The 17,301-nt window shown below is 34.2% G+C and overlaps 2 protein-coding genes across 8 annotated transcripts in view; one reads left to right on the forward strand and one right to left on the reverse strand.

Moving 5' to 3' along the window:
* MCPH1 (microcephalin 1) overlaps nucleotides 1-17,301 on the reverse strand; it is a 336,480-nt gene that overhangs the window by 87,045 nt on the left and 232,134 nt on the right. The gene's annotated exons all lie outside the window — the stretch shown is intronic.
* Nucleotides 2,582-17,301, forward strand: part of ANGPT2 (angiopoietin 2) — an 81,189-nt gene continuing 66,469 nt past the window's right edge. Inside the window, exon 1 of one of the 2 annotated variants that reach the window (XM_031951146.1) lies at nucleotides 2,582-3,497. In XM_031951146.1, the coding sequence (XP_031807006.1) occupies nucleotides 3,210-3,497 (288 nt within the window). In that variant the 5' untranslated portion in view covers nucleotides 2,582-3,209. Of the gene's footprint in view, nucleotides 3,498-3,800; nucleotides 3,974-17,301 lie in introns of those variants that run through there. The other variant, XM_031951147.1, reaches the window with a different exon arrangement.

Genomic DNA, 17,301 nt, shown 5'->3' on the forward strand with positions numbered 1-17,301 from the left:
AAGATTGCTTCTTATATTTGATTTTAGCTCATCCCTTTCTTTTGAGGAATGATTATTTCTTTAATGCCTATAAAATTGGATTTGCCTCTGTAATAGCTAATAACAGGTATAAAGAAAACTTCTAACAAACCTGAAAGCAGCCAAAATCACAGTTAACTAGATGAGGTATATGAGAGAAAACAGACATGATTAAGTGAATAGCAAAACTCAGAGCTATTCAGCAGAATGGGGGGAGGGAGTTGTTAGACAATGCAGGCTGTACTGACTTGAAGTCAGGAAAAATTTTTTTTTATTTTATAACCTCATCTGCCTCTAGCTCTCATTAGTAAGCTGCTGGACATAACTTCTCTGTGATAAATGACAACTGAAGTAATGAAGTCTATTGAACATCAGAGAGAGATCTGGACTATGTATTTTTATCTTCTAATCTATCAGATGCTTCAGTGTATTCACAGGCAGAGAAAAGAAGAAAATCTGGCTTTATAAACATTCCTTTTGTTTTTCCTTGGCAATCACATACGTAAGAGACTGGTATTGTATTCCCTAGATATACCCCCATACATCTTAACATAATATACATAATATAACATAAGGAGGCAATAGTACAGTGGAAAGAACAATGGATCTGGAGTTAGATAACCTACATTTCAAATCCTTCTTTTGCATCTTAGTACTTGTGACATTGAGCAAATCATTTTGCTTCCCTAGGCCTCAATTTCTCCATCATGAGAGAAAATAGAAAATAATTACTGTAAAAATGATCTTTCTGCTAAATATGAGTAGGATTAGACTAGAGGATTAGACTAGATGGACTTTGACATCTCCTTCTATTCTAGATCTATGATCCTCTAATCTTTTAGCAATATATGTGTAAATTACAATAGAATTAGCATGCATGCATGTATATATACATTTATGTAGTTGTTATATATATATATACATATATATACAGACATATATATAAGTATTTATACATACATACAACTAAGTAATGATTCCAGTGAATAGCTAATGGAAACATCTAGGATATAAGGGGGTAATAGAATAAAAATCTGATGCTTTTAATTGGGATCAACAATCCAAATTTAGCCCATTTGAGGCTAAATTGTTTTTATCTGAGGATAGATGAATTATAGATGAATTGAGAATTGAATTAGTGATGCCTTTAGTTGAAATTGCCTATAGCTTGCATTTTTCTCTAACTGCAAAAATTACTCCTATTTAGTAGGATTTAAATACCAAATAATTGAAAGAAACAATTCTTTCTTTTCTCTAGAGATGACACACACAGAAACAAGCTAGGAGTGAAGTCACAAAATAGAAGAGCTCTTCCTACTCCCATAGCCCATCCTCAGTTCCCTCATTTGTCTCTTGAAGACTTAGCTAAGGATTCTAAACTCCAAATCTGTTAGTCCTTCAGCTTCTAAACACCCCATATCTAATTAAGATTTTAAAAAAAATCCCCAAATGTTTATCTTTTACAACAGAATAAATATTTTAGTCCTATGAACTCTGGACAGACTTACTGATTCTCTGAAAGTTTTGGAGATGGAAAGAACCTTTTTCTCTTTCTTTCTTTCCTTCCTTCCTTCCTTCTTTATTTCTTTCTTTTCTTCCTTCCACCTTCCCTCCTTCCTTCCCTTATTTCCTTCTAAATAGCCCATATCTAATTAAGATTTTTTTTTTAAAATCCCCAAATGTTTATCTTTTACAATAGAATAAATATTTTAGTTCTATGAACTCTGGACAGATTAACTGATTCTCTGAAAATTTTGGAGATAGAAGAAACCTTTTTTTCTTCTTCCTTTTTTCCTTCCTTCCTTTCCTTTATTCCCTTCTTCTCTCCCTCTGTCTACATACAGAATCATACCTGTTAGTTACAAAGCAGTTGATCTGGCCTGTTATGTCCCAAATAACACAGTGCTGTGGGTTATATGTTGTTTTTAAGTAATTACTACTATAATTCAAAGGCAGATTTGATCTTTTGTTCCTACAAATGATATGATTTCTATATGTGACATGTCTCTAATTTTTTTTCTCCTTACCCCTCTCTCCTCTCTTTCTGTCTGTCTCTCCCACCTCTTTTTCTGTCTCTCTGTCTTCTGTCTCTTCCTTCCTCCCCTCCTCTATGTGTGTTTGTATGTATATATATATATATATATATACATACAAACACACATATACATACATAATACTGAAATTCAATAAATAGTATCCAAGTTTACTTTGAATATTTCAAATACAATAAACAAATAATATTTTCAGAACCAAGCCACTGGCACATCTAAATTGATTGAATAGAATGATCCAATCTTTCAATATTCAAATGAATTCAAAATTCAATATGTTTAAGTAAAACACTCATGGTTCAAATTTCACATAACTTTGTAATTTTTTTCCTTATGAAAACGTGAATCTCTTAGTTTACATTAACAAAAACTTCTTTCTTTTAATTTATATTATTAACATAAACCAAAGATCCTGGTATATTTATAGTTTTTTACTTAAAAAAGGAAACAGAGGAATTTTCATTGTACTTCAAAATGAAAAAACGCAAAAATTTAAAAGACTAACACTATTACACCAGTTTCAGGCAAAAGGGCTGTGGTACTAGTTTAGGAAATACTTTGTTAGGGTGGTGCTTATAAAATACCCAGGGGTCCTGTAATTGATCAATTTCCCCCCGAGGTTTTCTCTCCCATACTGTACTGGCTGGGCAGCAGTAAGCTCTGATTTTCCTGTTGCCTTGTGAGTGACCCCCCTACAGGAAGATAACGGAGAAGCCGAGAGGGAGGAGCAGTTAAGCTACACATGTCTGGCTGCTCTTATCAACTTATCATATAAGGAAAGGAAAGTGATTGATTCACATACGGACACTGTAGAATTTGCTCCAAAGAGAAACAGAAGAAACACCAAAGCTTACTTGTAAAGCTAAGCCAGAACACACAATTGGGGTAGGACTGTTCTCCCTGCTGGCATCTAACCGTTTACTGGAGGACTGGAAAGAAAGCAGCATTTTGTTGTTTTGTTTTGCTTTTAAATCAAATTTGCTACTAGAAAAGGTGGGTGAGGGCAGGAACTCATTGACTGTCAAGAGTGTACTTTACACATGACAGCATAGCACAGCATTTCAGAGGACAAATGAATGATCTGGACTCTTAAGTGCACTGAAGTTTGCTAAGTTGGCTGCATTCTCCCCGAAGGAAAGTATGTGGCTGATTGTTTTCTTTACTTTGAGCTATGATCTTGTCTTGGCGTCAGCTTACAACAATTTTCGGAAAAGCCTGGACACCATAGGGAAGAAGCAGTATCAGGTTCAGCATGGATCATGCAGTTACACCTTCCTATTGCCGGAGATGGACAATTGCCGCTCTACTTCTAGTTCCTATGTGTCTAATGCAGTGCAAAGGGATGCCCCGCTGGATTATGATGACTCTGTGCAGAGGCTACAAGTACTTGAAAACATCATGGAAAATAACACTCAGTGGCTTATGAAGGTAGGAAAATACCATTTCTATGGCTGCATGAAAAACTGAGGTTCTGTTGTTTTTATTTCTGCTCTAATAAAGTAAGTTTCATCAAAGATAGTTCTTGAATTACCATTTATTCTGTATATCTCAATGAATAATCTCATCCAGCCTTGCATGAAAAGGATAGAATGAGAAGCAAGCAAATTTACCCCTAAGGTGGAAGGTCAGTATTAAATGTGTGTGTGTGTGTGTGTGTGTGTGTGTGTGTGTGTGTGTGTTGTGGAATAAGGGGGGGGGGAGGGTAAGTATACTTTTTTGCAAAACAACTAGGCTGTTTTGTTTGTACAAGTAATTTAAACTTAGTAACACCAATTACTAACATAACTGGCTGCAGGCATGTGAGGGAAGTGGTAAGCAGCACAACAGCGCCAGGACAAGGAAAAAACGTGCTAATCATGATAATTACTGATAAATAGCGGATGGTGGCAACGTTACCTTCTGGAGTAAGTGCTTTACCAATTTCCTGAATTTATTTACTGAAACCAATTATAGCTTTTTGTAAAAAGAGAGGAAATTAACTTAAATAGACCTTATGTTTTTCAGAAACTTAGTGTTTTAGTCTATGGGTCTGTCATTTGTAAACTCTACTATGTTTTTACTAAGTGTTCTTTCTGGAGGGACTCAGTATTGCCATTTACTCTAGAAACTAGTGAACTGATTTCAAAATTATCCACGTGTGATTGTTGTTAGTCTTAGCAAAGAGGAATTAATGCCATGTCAAGATCAGCTGCCTTTTATTCACTATTATTGTTCTTATTCTTTCTATTGTACCACAAACTTTGCAAGAAATGTATAATTAAAGAGGTATTTTGAAAGCTAAGTTGTACTTCAAGAAATGACTGTTTTCTCTGGCAAATTTTATCTCCAAATAAGAAAACCAAAAACTTCTAAAGTTTCTCTATTGGGAAAAAGAAAAAAATGATTCATTCATTATAGTACTCTTAATGAAATAGTAATTACACATGCATGGTGGAAATGATTAATGTCAAAATTTGTACAAAGATATAATTTATAATTGTACAGATAACTGAAGTAATTACCAGTTCTCTAACAAAGTTTCATGCAGGAAAACAAATCTTTAATTTCTTTTTTGGTTGTCTGTCAGGAGCATATCCCATCTTAATCTTATAACAGATCTCTCCCTGGCTTTTTATCTACTTAAAATAAGGGAAATCACCAAATGGCACTGAAGGTAGGAGTCAATCAATACATGAATGAATCCTTTGACCATTATTCCTCAGCTGAACTAGTTATTGGTTCCAATAGTGTTTAATTAAAACTTCTAAGAAATAATGACAATAACTTACTCAAAAAAAAAACAAAAAAAACCCAAAACTCTCACAATTTTGAAAATATCTGTGAAAAGACCCATATCTGCTCTGTAAATTCTCTGCCAAAGGTTTATTCTTTCTTATCTTTAAAACCCTTTACTTTTCTCGTATGTGTAAATAGCTTAGCTAAGTATGGGAGGTATTCAGCAATGCAAGCTCACATATTTGAAAGTCCTAAATATCTACCTGACACTAACTTCCTATTTCCTTTTTTCCATTGTTATGTTCACACTTAATAATCTACTCATTTTAACTGTGACATGGTTAAAGGCCAATGCTAACAGAAGCTCAGGGAGGGATGAAAGAAGTAAAGTAGTAAACACTCCCATCTATCCAGCTAGTAAGTCATTTCCTAAATAAACAGTCAGGGGACATAAAAGAATGTTTTACCAAACACAAAATAGTTTAATTATACTAGCTATAATTAAGGCCATTTTTAGGTAAATACCAAATCTAATAATTCTTTCTCAGCCAAATTATCCCATTTTCCTATAAGTTTGAGAATGTTGAAGAGAAGGAAAAAGTTAAGCAATCCTATTTCATGAGTTGGTTAGTCCCAAACTTATTCCAGGTTCCAGAAATCAGAATTTTTGGGGCAATCAAACAAAATAATTCTTTACTCATGAATATAATTATCAAATATTTGAACAGCAATACAATAGTGTTTTAGAATGCAACCTTTAGATATCCAGCTAAAATATCACCTAAAATGACTTAATATTGACTTTTCATCTGCTTAACACCTGCTCTGATCAACCCTATCTCATAGATCTAGCAGTACACCTGAAAAACTCACTGATATTGTTATTTACAACTGGCTGGCAAACAGAAGCAAGAGAATAGATAAAAAACTATGCAATGTATGAGTATGTGGAACTTTTCTTTGCTGTGTGTTCTCTCTCTAGGTTCTGGCACCTGTGATAATAGAAACAACTTTTTGCTTAAAAATGAGAAAATAAATTGAATAGAGTGCCAGATGAGCCCCGTGGCCACATGATCTAAAAAATATTGAAATTTCTTTTTGAAAGATTTTCACAGATTTAGAAATCCACACACCTTACTGGAGTCCTCCAAAAAAAAAAAAAAAATAAAAGTTCTTAAAAAACTATCAAAAAGTTAACCAGATACTGTTCTGATAATGTGGAAGAATATCGTCTCAATCCTCTAAGTGATGAGCATCTGTTTATGAGTTTAAAGAGTTTTTTTTTTTTTTTTTTTTTTGCATACTACAAAACAATTTCTAAGGTATCGTCTTAATGTATCACCCAAAGGAAATGTCATACATTTGAATGAGTAAGGAGGTATATACTGAGGTACATGAACAGAGTGACATGGCAGAAACATTCTCTTATCTGTTTAGTGAAAGAACAATGGACAAAGATAACTTCATTTAGTACATAAAAATATTGTGGAAATTTGTTAAAATTAAAAAAAAAAAGATAGTGATAGTCTTTCTTCCTAATTGTATCACTCTATAAACAGTTCCCTGTATCATTTAGAACACTTTAAAAAGCACTTTTCTAAAACCTGATAAATGATCTTGTAACTGAGAAGATTATGTTAATACTGGTATCTTCTTTAATTGGGATTGTGAAGCAAACACAAAATATGGAAGAGCTAAGCCATTATTTAAGATTGTTTCTCATGCTACAAAAATTTGTTTAGATCACTACCTTTCCAAATAGATTTTTGTTTTTTGCAAAAAATCTCCCAATAATGTCTCTAAGTTAATTAAAAATCTTATTTTTTTATTTTATTTACTTAAAAGTACTTTTTTTTTTCATTCCCACTAGAAGAACATGGATGTCCCTTTATGAAGTAATGGACACTTAATATACTATACATAGCTTTTATTTACAAAGCTATTTACCACCAATGGACATTATAGTAGTTAAGCAATTTTAAAAAATTCAACAATTCAGAAGCAAGACAATGGTTTTAAAACATGAGAATTGAATTTAGGGAGCTGAAAGATGAAACTTTTCTCCTTATGTTTCGTAAAAAACTTTGGCTCAGATATGAATTTTATTTTTCAACAAACACAGTTGAAAACTAATTCTAAGCCATATATTCAGAAAAACAAAACTTGAATTGCTTTCAGGTACTCCTAGCCAAGCTATGTTGGTCTGCTTGATTTAAGTTTCTGCCGCTGGCTTAATACCTAGTGGTTAATTAAAAAAAAAAAAAAAAAAAAAGAAAAAGAAAAAGAAAAAATACCATCATGCATAGAGCCAACAACTCCTTGCAATACAAACAGAAAGACAATTCTTTCTAGGATTCTACAGGTTGTACTCTAAAGCACGAAATTAATCATACTCAATATTCAAAAGAAGTTTTGTTCATTCACTTAAGCCAATTAAGATCATTAAAAATTAGAGAAAACTTTAAACTATAGTTATATTTTTTTCAGATGAAAACAATATGATTAAAATTTAACCAGTTTTTTTTAGTTATCAGAAACTGCAATTTTAAATTCCCATAGAAGAAGACTATGTCTTCTTAATTTACTTTATAGTGCTTTTCACACAGAATACTTAATAAACTCTTTGGCTGCCATATCTCATATTTATGTGTGTATAGGATTATGGAATTGAACAATATTTCTTTGTCTTGAGCTGCTTCACGTTAATATAAAGGATAACTGTCATGAACTTGAGCTGGGAAACAGGCATATGTGCATAGTTCACGACACCTTTTTATATTTAGGACAAACACTGTATATTCCATATAATCCTGATATTGAAATCTATTATCTGCAATCAAAAATAGATTGTGTTTTAAGAGTTTAGTATGTTATATAGAAAAACTTTTCTTCCCAGAGATGATATAATGGTTGATTCTTAGACCAGCTCCACAAAGCCTTGTTGACTTGTATCATGAAAGAAAAGATGTATATTTAAAATGAAAAATAAGTTTCAATAATAATAATTAAAGTAAATAGGAGGAAAAAATACTGTCAGAGGACTTGAATTCAAATAATTTCACTGATGGCTAACTATCTGCAGGATCTAGCCCAAATCATCTCACCTCATTAGGCCTTAGTTTCCTGATCTATAAAATGAAAGGATTGGACTACATGATTTCTAAAGTTCCTTCCTAATCTAGATTTACACTACTACGAACAAATTCAAATAGGGAACATTATTTTCCTTTTTCTAACAATATAGAAAGACTTCAAATATATTCTTGCCTATCAGGTACTTCCTCGTGATCTGACCTCACTATAGAGACTCGGCACAAGTAGACTGGCTAGATAAGCTTTTTTGGACATGGCAACCCATAAAACAAAGAAAAGTACACCATTTTCTTGTATTTCTGCAGTGCTAGCAGTAGAGGATTCTAAGAATCACTCATATTTTTTGACTATAAACATTAGCTTGGGGAAACAAGGTGGCACAATGGATAGAGTGCTGGGCCCAGGAAGATTCATTTCTGAGTTTCAATCTGACTCAGACACTTACTAGCTGTGTGATGCTGGGTAAGTCACTCAACCCTGTTTGCCTTGGTTTCTTTATTTGTTAAATCATCTAGAGAAGGAAATGGCAAATCATTACATTATCTTTGCCAAGAAAACCCCAAATAGGGTCACAAAGAGTTGGATGTGACTGAAATGACTGAACAACAACAAACATAAGTTTATATTAAACACTGATATTTGAAGGAAAGCTATTTTTATTAGAGGTGGACTGTGACTTTTGTGGATATTTTAAGTGGTTCTTTTGAACAACTTTTAGATATTTTGGAGGCTGAAAACATTGGTTCTTATGCCTAGTTTCATTTGATATCAAGAATACTAATATTGCCAGTCTTAAGCTTGTTTTATTTGTAATTAAGTCCTTTTTAGGCTGCTAGAATGCAGGTAGGGTGGGGTTTCTTGGTATTAGTGAGATAAGTGAAGAAAAGTAGAAAAGGGAATGGAAAGAGTAATGGGATAAAAATATTGTGTATACATGAGACAAACAGGTTACCTGAGACAGACTTAATTAAATAGGGAAGAAAAAGAGAACATAGCACGTACACACAATTCCTTACTAAGATAAAATTGGATCACTTTCCTCCAATCATCCACCAGGTGGTACTACTGACATAAGACAGCCCTGGGCATGGGGAAAAAAGATGGGTGCTAGAAAAGAAAGGAGGGGGAGACATATTTCAAGTGAGAGTGGAACATAAGCAAACATTTCTATATATGAAATATTCTTAAATTAATCTCTTTCAGGCAGCACATATTGTCTATTGATAATATAATATGCTTTATTTTCTCAATTTTTGGAAAAACAAGCTAGTAGTTGGATGACATTTCATGTTCTAATCTTATTGGTCCTATCTGAGGGAACAAGTTCATCAATTTTAAGCTCCATATAGATATTTTCTCCATTATTGGAATTCACAAACTAATTATACCCATAGGCTTTATCTACTTCAAGAGACATACTCTTTCCACCAGGTTGGCTTGAAATTGATAACCCAATGGATGTTTCATGCTTGATTTGAAATAAAGGGTCAGAATTAAACCCTTTGTTCTTCTCTAGGGTCTTGGCCTTCAAGAGTGACTTCAGTATGTATGTATGTATCACTATGTTTTCTGTTAGGCCTAAGTACAATAAGAACAGAAATATGGAACATTTCCAGCTCATTAATAATACATGTAAACATATCTACATATAATTCTATAAATTCTCCTACTTCCAACTACAACAAAGTTAATTTATGCCAGATTTATTAGTGTTTTTAGAAAAAGTAACCACTAATTTGGAGTTTGAATAGTTTGCTTGAATGAATGTGGTTGAATTTGGAGGCTACACATTTAACAGCTTCAGCTATCCAGGGCACAGCTGAGAACCAAGAAGCAAGTGGAAAAAAAAAAAAGTTCTAATTACTATTTTGTACAATGTAAAGCACTGCAACTATGCACTAAAGCTCACATTTTACTCATAACTCCCAATTCCTCAGACTCTCACCTGGACATCATTTAAAAATCTTTTTCACTAATTGGCTTCAGTTTCTCTTTTTGGGCTAATTATATACATTTGCTTTTACATGTAGATGCCTGAACTTCTTGACAGATAGTATACAATATCCTATCTCCTATGCCTATGCTTTTTGCCTAAATGGCACTCTTTCCTCTTTCTTATTCCTCAGAATTTCTAGCTTCCTTCAAAGCTAAGCTCAAAGCAATCTCCTGGAGTAAGAGTTTCTCAACTCTCTAGGTTATTATTGTTCTCCCCATTATTTTTGTTATATTCTGTGAAAGAAGCCAAGATTACTATTTATTATGTTTGAATGTCTTCCATAGAAATTAGTCACAATAAAATAAAAGGTCTGAGACTTTAATATATTTTAGTTATCTGGGAAATTCATTGATTTGTAATTTTTTTTTTTGTTCTCCAAAGATTTTATTTATTGAAATTTTGATAGTAGCTTTTTGTTTTTTAAATACATGCAAAGATAGTTTTCAAAATTCACCCTTAACAAAAACCTTGTGTTCCAATGATGATTTATTTCTTAATGATGCCTAATAAATTAGGCAGTATTTTACAAAATTTTTACCTCTTGAAGTGAACATAGCATTAAATATTTTTTGTTATGTCAGCTGAGATATCATGACAAAAATTTCATGGAATTAATATGGATGATAGTTAATGACAATCTGCTGTAGTGCCTAACTCTATAGTATAGAATTAGTTTAAATACTGTCTTTACAAATTTTAGTTTGAGTATAAACATTTCATTAAACTCTAATAAAGCAAAGCAAAAAAAGTATATTTATGGTTCCCAAATATATATAAACAGATTATTTCTACTGTATAATTTTAATAACCCAAACCTGTTTTTATTTGAAAATACATTAGAAACCAACAGGTAGAAATTTGCATAACTATTATTTGTTTCTCTTAAATACCAACTATTTTCTTTTAAAATGTGGACTTTTAAAATGACCTATATTTAAGAAAACTGAACTAAAGCTAAATTAATTTAATTGGCATCCATATGAAATAGCCCAAATGATGTTTTTGTAGATATTATACCAAGAGATTAGCTTCTGGAATAGAAGGTGATAATCCCTTGATACTTTGTTCTTGTCATCTGGCATATTGTGTTAATTTGCTGGACCTACAAATTAAAAATATACTGATAAGCTGGAGGGTTTTCAATGCAGGGCAACCAGGATGGTGAAGGGGCTTCAATCCAAGACATGTGAAAATAGATTGAAAGACATGTGGGTGTTTAGCAGATAGGAGAGAAGACTTGAGAAATTTATAAACTGTTTCCAGTCTTGAAGGATTATTTTGTGAAGGAAGGATTAGATTTCTTCTTCTTGGTTCCGAAGAGTAGAATGAGGAATAATGGAAGAGATTTGCGAAGAGACACAGTTCTGATGTTAGGAGAAATTGCACAATAATTTGAGATGTCTTCAAATAGAACGAACTTACTTGAGAAGATCTGGGTTCCCCTTCTTTGGATTTTTCAAGCTGAGACTTGGGGGGTATTTATAGTGGGTATTCCTTTTGTGTATGGGGTGGGCTAAATGGCCACTGAGGCACCTTCAAACTCTCAAATTCTGTGATTCATTCTACTCTTTTACTTAGAAGAAACATAATTATAAATTTTCTTAAGTTATTCTTAAATTATAACATAATTGGAGATGATATAGTGTGTTGAAAATAAAAAATGGCTCAACAAGTATTTATTTGACAAATGAATGAATGAAATACAACCATAAAATCAAGTAAGCAAATGACGTTCCATAGCAAGAGTATATAACTTTTGAAAATTATTTAATTTTTAAAAGAATTTGGTGTGGATTATTTAATTTTATCTCCAAAAAAATAATTATGGAAATATAGATTAGGTAGCTATTCTTTTTCTTTCCACAATATTTTTTTATGACTAACATAAGTAGCATTTTGTGATTCTTCTATCTTTAAAAAAAAATTAGGAATGTTTTTATGTGGCTGTCCTTAATTCTTTAAGAAGACCAAAATGACACCATTACATTGGAGTCAAAATATAAAGTGTCTGACTGTGGCTGATCAGACCAAAATGAACTTGGAATGCTATACCACCGTTTGGGCACAAGAAGAAAATTTGGGTAGAGATGTCTCCAAATTTGCACACCGCATGTTTCTTTTGAGTTACTGCAATTCTGTTTCACTCAGAACACAGAGCCTTCTTTGGCAGCATCTCCCATGTCATGTAATTAATTCTAAAGTTCTTCAGAGACATCGTGAAATTGTCTTTATGTCACTTCTTCTGACCATCATGTGAGCGTTTTTCTTGCATGAGTTCTCTGTAAAATAGTCAGTTAGGCAAAAGTATGTTTGGCACTTGAACAACATTGCTAGCCCATCAGAGTTGTGCTCTCTGCAACAGAGTTTGAATATTAAGTTTAGCTCAAAAAATGTCTGCAGTCTTAATTTTGCCAGGTGATCTTCTTAAGACAATTTTCCTAACACAAGCCAAATGGAAGCAGTTCAGTTTCCTAGCATGGGGTTGTGTCCAGGTTTCATAGCCATACAACAATGAAGTCAGCACAATGGCTCTTCACACCTTCAGTTTAGTGGGCAGCCTAATTACCCTTTCTCCCTTACTTTCCTTAGGGACTTTCTGAACACTGAACTAGCTCTGTCAATCAGTCTCATTATCAATAGAGACATTACTGGAAAGTTCACTTTCAAGGTATGTGAACGTATCTACAGTATTAAATATTTCTCCATTTGCTATAACTAATGGTTCCAAATATGGATGGTGTGATACTGACTGATGGAGAACTTATCTTGGTGTTAATAGTCCAAAATTAGCAGAAGTCGCAAATAATTGATCTATACTTTGTTGTATCTCAGCTTAAGAAGTAGCATCAAGTACATAATTATCTATGAAGAAAAATGTACCCACTCTCCCTCCACTTTTGTCTTGGCTTGTAGTCTTTCCAAGTTAAATAATTTACTATTAAAAAAATTAAAAAAATTTACTATCACTGTGGTAGCTCACCTTGACACTGTGTTTGTCATCATTGAAGACATTTGATAATATTGCTGAAAGCATAATGCTAAAAAGTATGGGAGCAAGCACTCAGCTTTAATTCACTACACTAGTGACCAGAGCATCATCCATTTCCCCAAACTCAGGAAAGTATGCTATTATATAATTGATGTACAATGTTAATGAATTTCTGCAGACAACCACATTTTGATATAATTTTCCATAAGCTTTCATGACTGATAGTATTACAGATCTTGCTCAGATTTACAAATGTTGTGTAGAGACCTCCGTTATCCAGCAACTCCAGGAAAAATTCCAAAAGAAAAACAAATATATAACCTTTCCTTGGATCTTGCTGAAGTCACACTGGTTGCCAGTGTGACCATCTTCAAGGTGAAGGATTAGCTTATTAAGGAGAATTCTGGCAAGAATCTTGCCAGCAATGATTAAGAAAGAGACTTTGATTGTCACAGGCCAATCTATTTCCCTTTTTCTTTATAGAGATGGATAGTGGAGGCATCTTTGAACTAGTAGAGAATAACCTCCTTTTGTCATATAACTCAAAGTTTTAGTCAGCTTTTGTATGAGCTGTGGACTCCCTACCTTGTAAATCAGCTAGAATTGAATCAATACTAGATTCTTTGCCAGAGGAGTGGAGCTTAATTGCATTCAAAATCTCTTTTTTAATTGGAAATTTTGTTGGAGAGGGACTGACTTCAACATGAGGTATAAAAGGTCAATGGTTTCAGCAATGATTGATGATGATCTGTTGAGAACACTACAGAATTGTTCAACCTGTCAACCTTATGTCTAAGGATATAATCACTCATCAATGACTTTATTAACTTTGAGTAGATGAGATGGCACCATAGGCCTTTGGCCCATAAATAGCTTTGAGGATTCCATAAAGGTGCTACATATTGTTATTATGAGCATAAAACAATTTCATCTTTCTTCTTACTAAGCCAAGAATTCTGCATCTCTCTAAGCTTTGTTTGTACTTTGCTTTTTTTTAGAATTTAATTTTTTTCTCAATTGCATGTAAAAACAATTTAAGTACTATTTTTTTCCAATTTCATTTAAAATTTTTGAATTCTGAATTTTTTCTCCTTCTCTTCCTTCCTAAAATATTAAGCAATTCAATATAGGTTATATATGTGCAACCACATAAATCATTATTTTCATATTAATCATTTTGTGAAAGAAGAAAAAGACCAAAGGAGAAAAATGCAAAAAAAAATAAATAAAATGAAAATAGTATACTTCAATCTTCATTTAGATTCCATCAGTTCTTTCTCTGCACGTGGATTACATTTTTCATCATGAGTCCGTTGGAATTGTCTTGGATCACTGTATTATTGAGATGAGCTAAGTCATTCATAGATGATCACTGCATAATGTTGCTATTACTATTGAACTTTACTTTTGATGGAATTAAACCTGCCTTCTTAGAGGCAGATGAACAATCCTGCTGCTAAACCCTAGGGAGATGTTTTTTCTTTAGCAGTTTTTGAATTTCCTCATCATTTTCATCAAGCCAATCAAGCTAATGAAACTTATAAGTGTTCTGACCCAGATGAGTAAATGCAGTGTCTTACACTAAATCTCTGAAAGTTGCCCACTCTTTTTCTGCTCCACTGTTGCCAAGCCTGTGTTGGCTTAGCTTTCTCTCCGAGTTAGCAACAACTGTTCCCACTCGGAGCAGCTTTCACCTGCTGACCTTAAGTCTTCTGGTAGTAGTCTTGCCTTGGAGATGCTGCTTTTGTTGAATGCAAATATTTAGCTTGGAGAGAATAAGTCTATGATCATTCCAACACTTGTGCCATATGTTGGCTTTGTCACTCTCACATCCTGTCTGTCTCTTCTCCTTACAAGGACACTGTCTACTAAATGCCAATGTTGGATGTGAGGGCACTCCACAATGGTTTATTGGGAAGACAGTGTTAGTTATGAGGTCATGAGATACACACCTGCATTCCTCCCAAAGATTTCCTACCACGTCTAGTAGTCTGTGTCTATTCTTGCATTAAAGTCAGCCAGAGTTATAAGCTTGTCCTCTTTTGACATATTAACAACGAGGGTCTCTGGGTTTTGATAAAAATTTTCTGTGATCTCACTAGGGTTCATTATGGTAGATACATAGGCACTGATGATGGTGGCTTTCCTGCAAGGAGCAATTGCATTGTTATGAGCTTATCGTTCACTCCTTGGAATGCACACAAGCTTATTGACTGGATTACTTTTGATTATACAACACATGCTAGCTTCACTGCCCTCTCCTTCACTGTGGCCACTCAAGAAAAACATGCATCCAGTACCACCTTTGTTAACCTGGCCTTCATTTGACAGTCTAATTTCATTCAGTAAAGCAGAAAAAATTTAGGGCATTTTTTCTAGTTCCTTCAAACAAGGGGGTGGAGGGTGAATAGTGTGGTCCTTAAAAGACTGCTTAATTCCACTGCTGCTTCCAGGGAGAAGACACTCTCTGGCCCGAGTCACCTGTGGCCAGGTGACCTACTGCTTCATCACTTGCCTGTTGCCAGAGGACCATAAGATAGGTAAAAATGGTAAAATAGTATGGGTGATATCTTTTGATTCATAAATAAATTGGATTTAAATGGGCAGAGTCGTGCAAAGTCACTGGCCTCATTCTCTCTTCTAGAGTCATCACAATCGGGTGGCAAGAGAAAGTCAAGATGACTGATGATGACTCAAGATGCAGCAGATGCTTTTGGCTTGGTCAACAGTTAACCAAGCTCTAAGCACTCCACAATGCTTGCTTTAGCTGCCTTCATGGCTGTTGGAACAAATTATTCCATGAGGGAAAGTCTTCCCATGCTTTGGATAGACAAGTCCCTAACTCATTGAAGGGTTTGAGACCCCCTACTTATCCTCAAGCCCTTAGGCTGAAATGATTTGCTGGGATGTGGTTGCTGCTCCTGTTGCAGCTTCTAGGAGCCACAGGTGAGATTTGGGCAGATTAGGTGGACAGACACCAAAGGTGCTAGTCTTCTTTGAACACTCTCTATATCTCTTCAATGTAGAATGTTTTGCCATGGAAAAAAGCACATAAAATGTAATGAAAACAAGGTGCCGGTTCCCATGGGCACTAAAACATATATATATGTATATATGTGTGCGTGCATGTGTGTGTGTGTGTGTGTGTGTGTGTGTGTATATATATTATATATATATATATATACACATACACAAAAAAAGTTGGTATATATTCTTTTGGGTTCCAGTCCCACTGTGGTAGGGAGGATTTGCCTTGAGTTGAGGCAAAGTGGATTGTGTGGAATACTACAGGCTACAGGGAGAGGAAAGGATGTGGACAAGGTTTTCTTATGTAACTGGAGGTCAAAGGTGTCTTAGAGTGAGTCTACATCAGTCAGTATTTAGGATATAGAGGATCAAATGGGAGTTTAAGGGAAGAAGTAATCTCCATAGTATCCACAGATTCATGCATAGGATTTTTAAAGAATGTTGTTCAGTTGTTTTAGTTGGGACCAACTCTGTGTCACCCTGTTTGGGGGCAAATTATTTTAGCATAGGGGTTAAACAAGGTTGAGGGTAACCAAAGGGCATTTTATAACTTAGGGGCATGTCTATCCCAAACATGTGAAGACTTGTCCTCAAGGAACAATTTGATCCAAAAGCCATGAAGGCTTGGCAAAGCTTGGCAAAGATAATAGTGGTTTGCCATTTCCTTTTCTAGTTCATTTTTATAAATGAACAACTGAGAGAAACAAGGTTAAGTGATTTGCCTAGGGTCCTGATTTGAACTTATGAAGATGAGATTTCCTGATTCCAAGTCCAGTGCTCTATTTACTGTATCTTCTAGCTATCTTTTTGAAGGGATAACCCTAGATCTATTATCTGGGTTTGGACTCCAGCAATTGAATTCCAAGATAAATACTAAGAGTGTGAGTTTAACAAAGTTTCTTCCATCTACCGAAATCAGATTTCTTTGGATTTGTACGCATTCTTCTGGTAAGCCTTATTAAGCCTTGTGCCCCAGAATTTGATCACACTGCTACTGAAGACAATGATAGTTGTCCTGTGACTGATGTGTAAAACAGGCAATACCATAGTAGTATGCATTAATTCTCAAAGCTGAGTCTGGAGACTGGGAGAATCTCACAGTTTAAATCTATATATTAAGATTGGAATTTCTTTTTCTTTTTAATGGAAATGAGCCAGAAAAATTTGGTAACTTATCTCAGTTAAGCCTGTACTGGAGGCAGGCCTGGTATTTCTATCTCCTGGCTGATCTCAGCATTCTTTACTTTAGACCAGAGTAATTTAGTGGAGAAACAAGCTTTGATGACAACAAATGCTAAACCAAAGTTCATTTCCCCCACTTCCTCAATTTCAGGGTATTTCCCAGGGTAAGACCTACATTGTGGAGATATCATCCTTTAAGTATCTTAAAATTGAGATTTCTTTCTATTATC

This window comes from Sarcophilus harrisii, chromosome 2, assembly GCF_902635505.1.
Source record: "Sarcophilus harrisii chromosome 2, mSarHar1.11, whole genome shotgun sequence".
In the NCBI taxonomy this organism is placed as follows: Eukaryota; Metazoa; Chordata; class Mammalia; order Dasyuromorphia; family Dasyuridae; genus Sarcophilus; species Sarcophilus harrisii.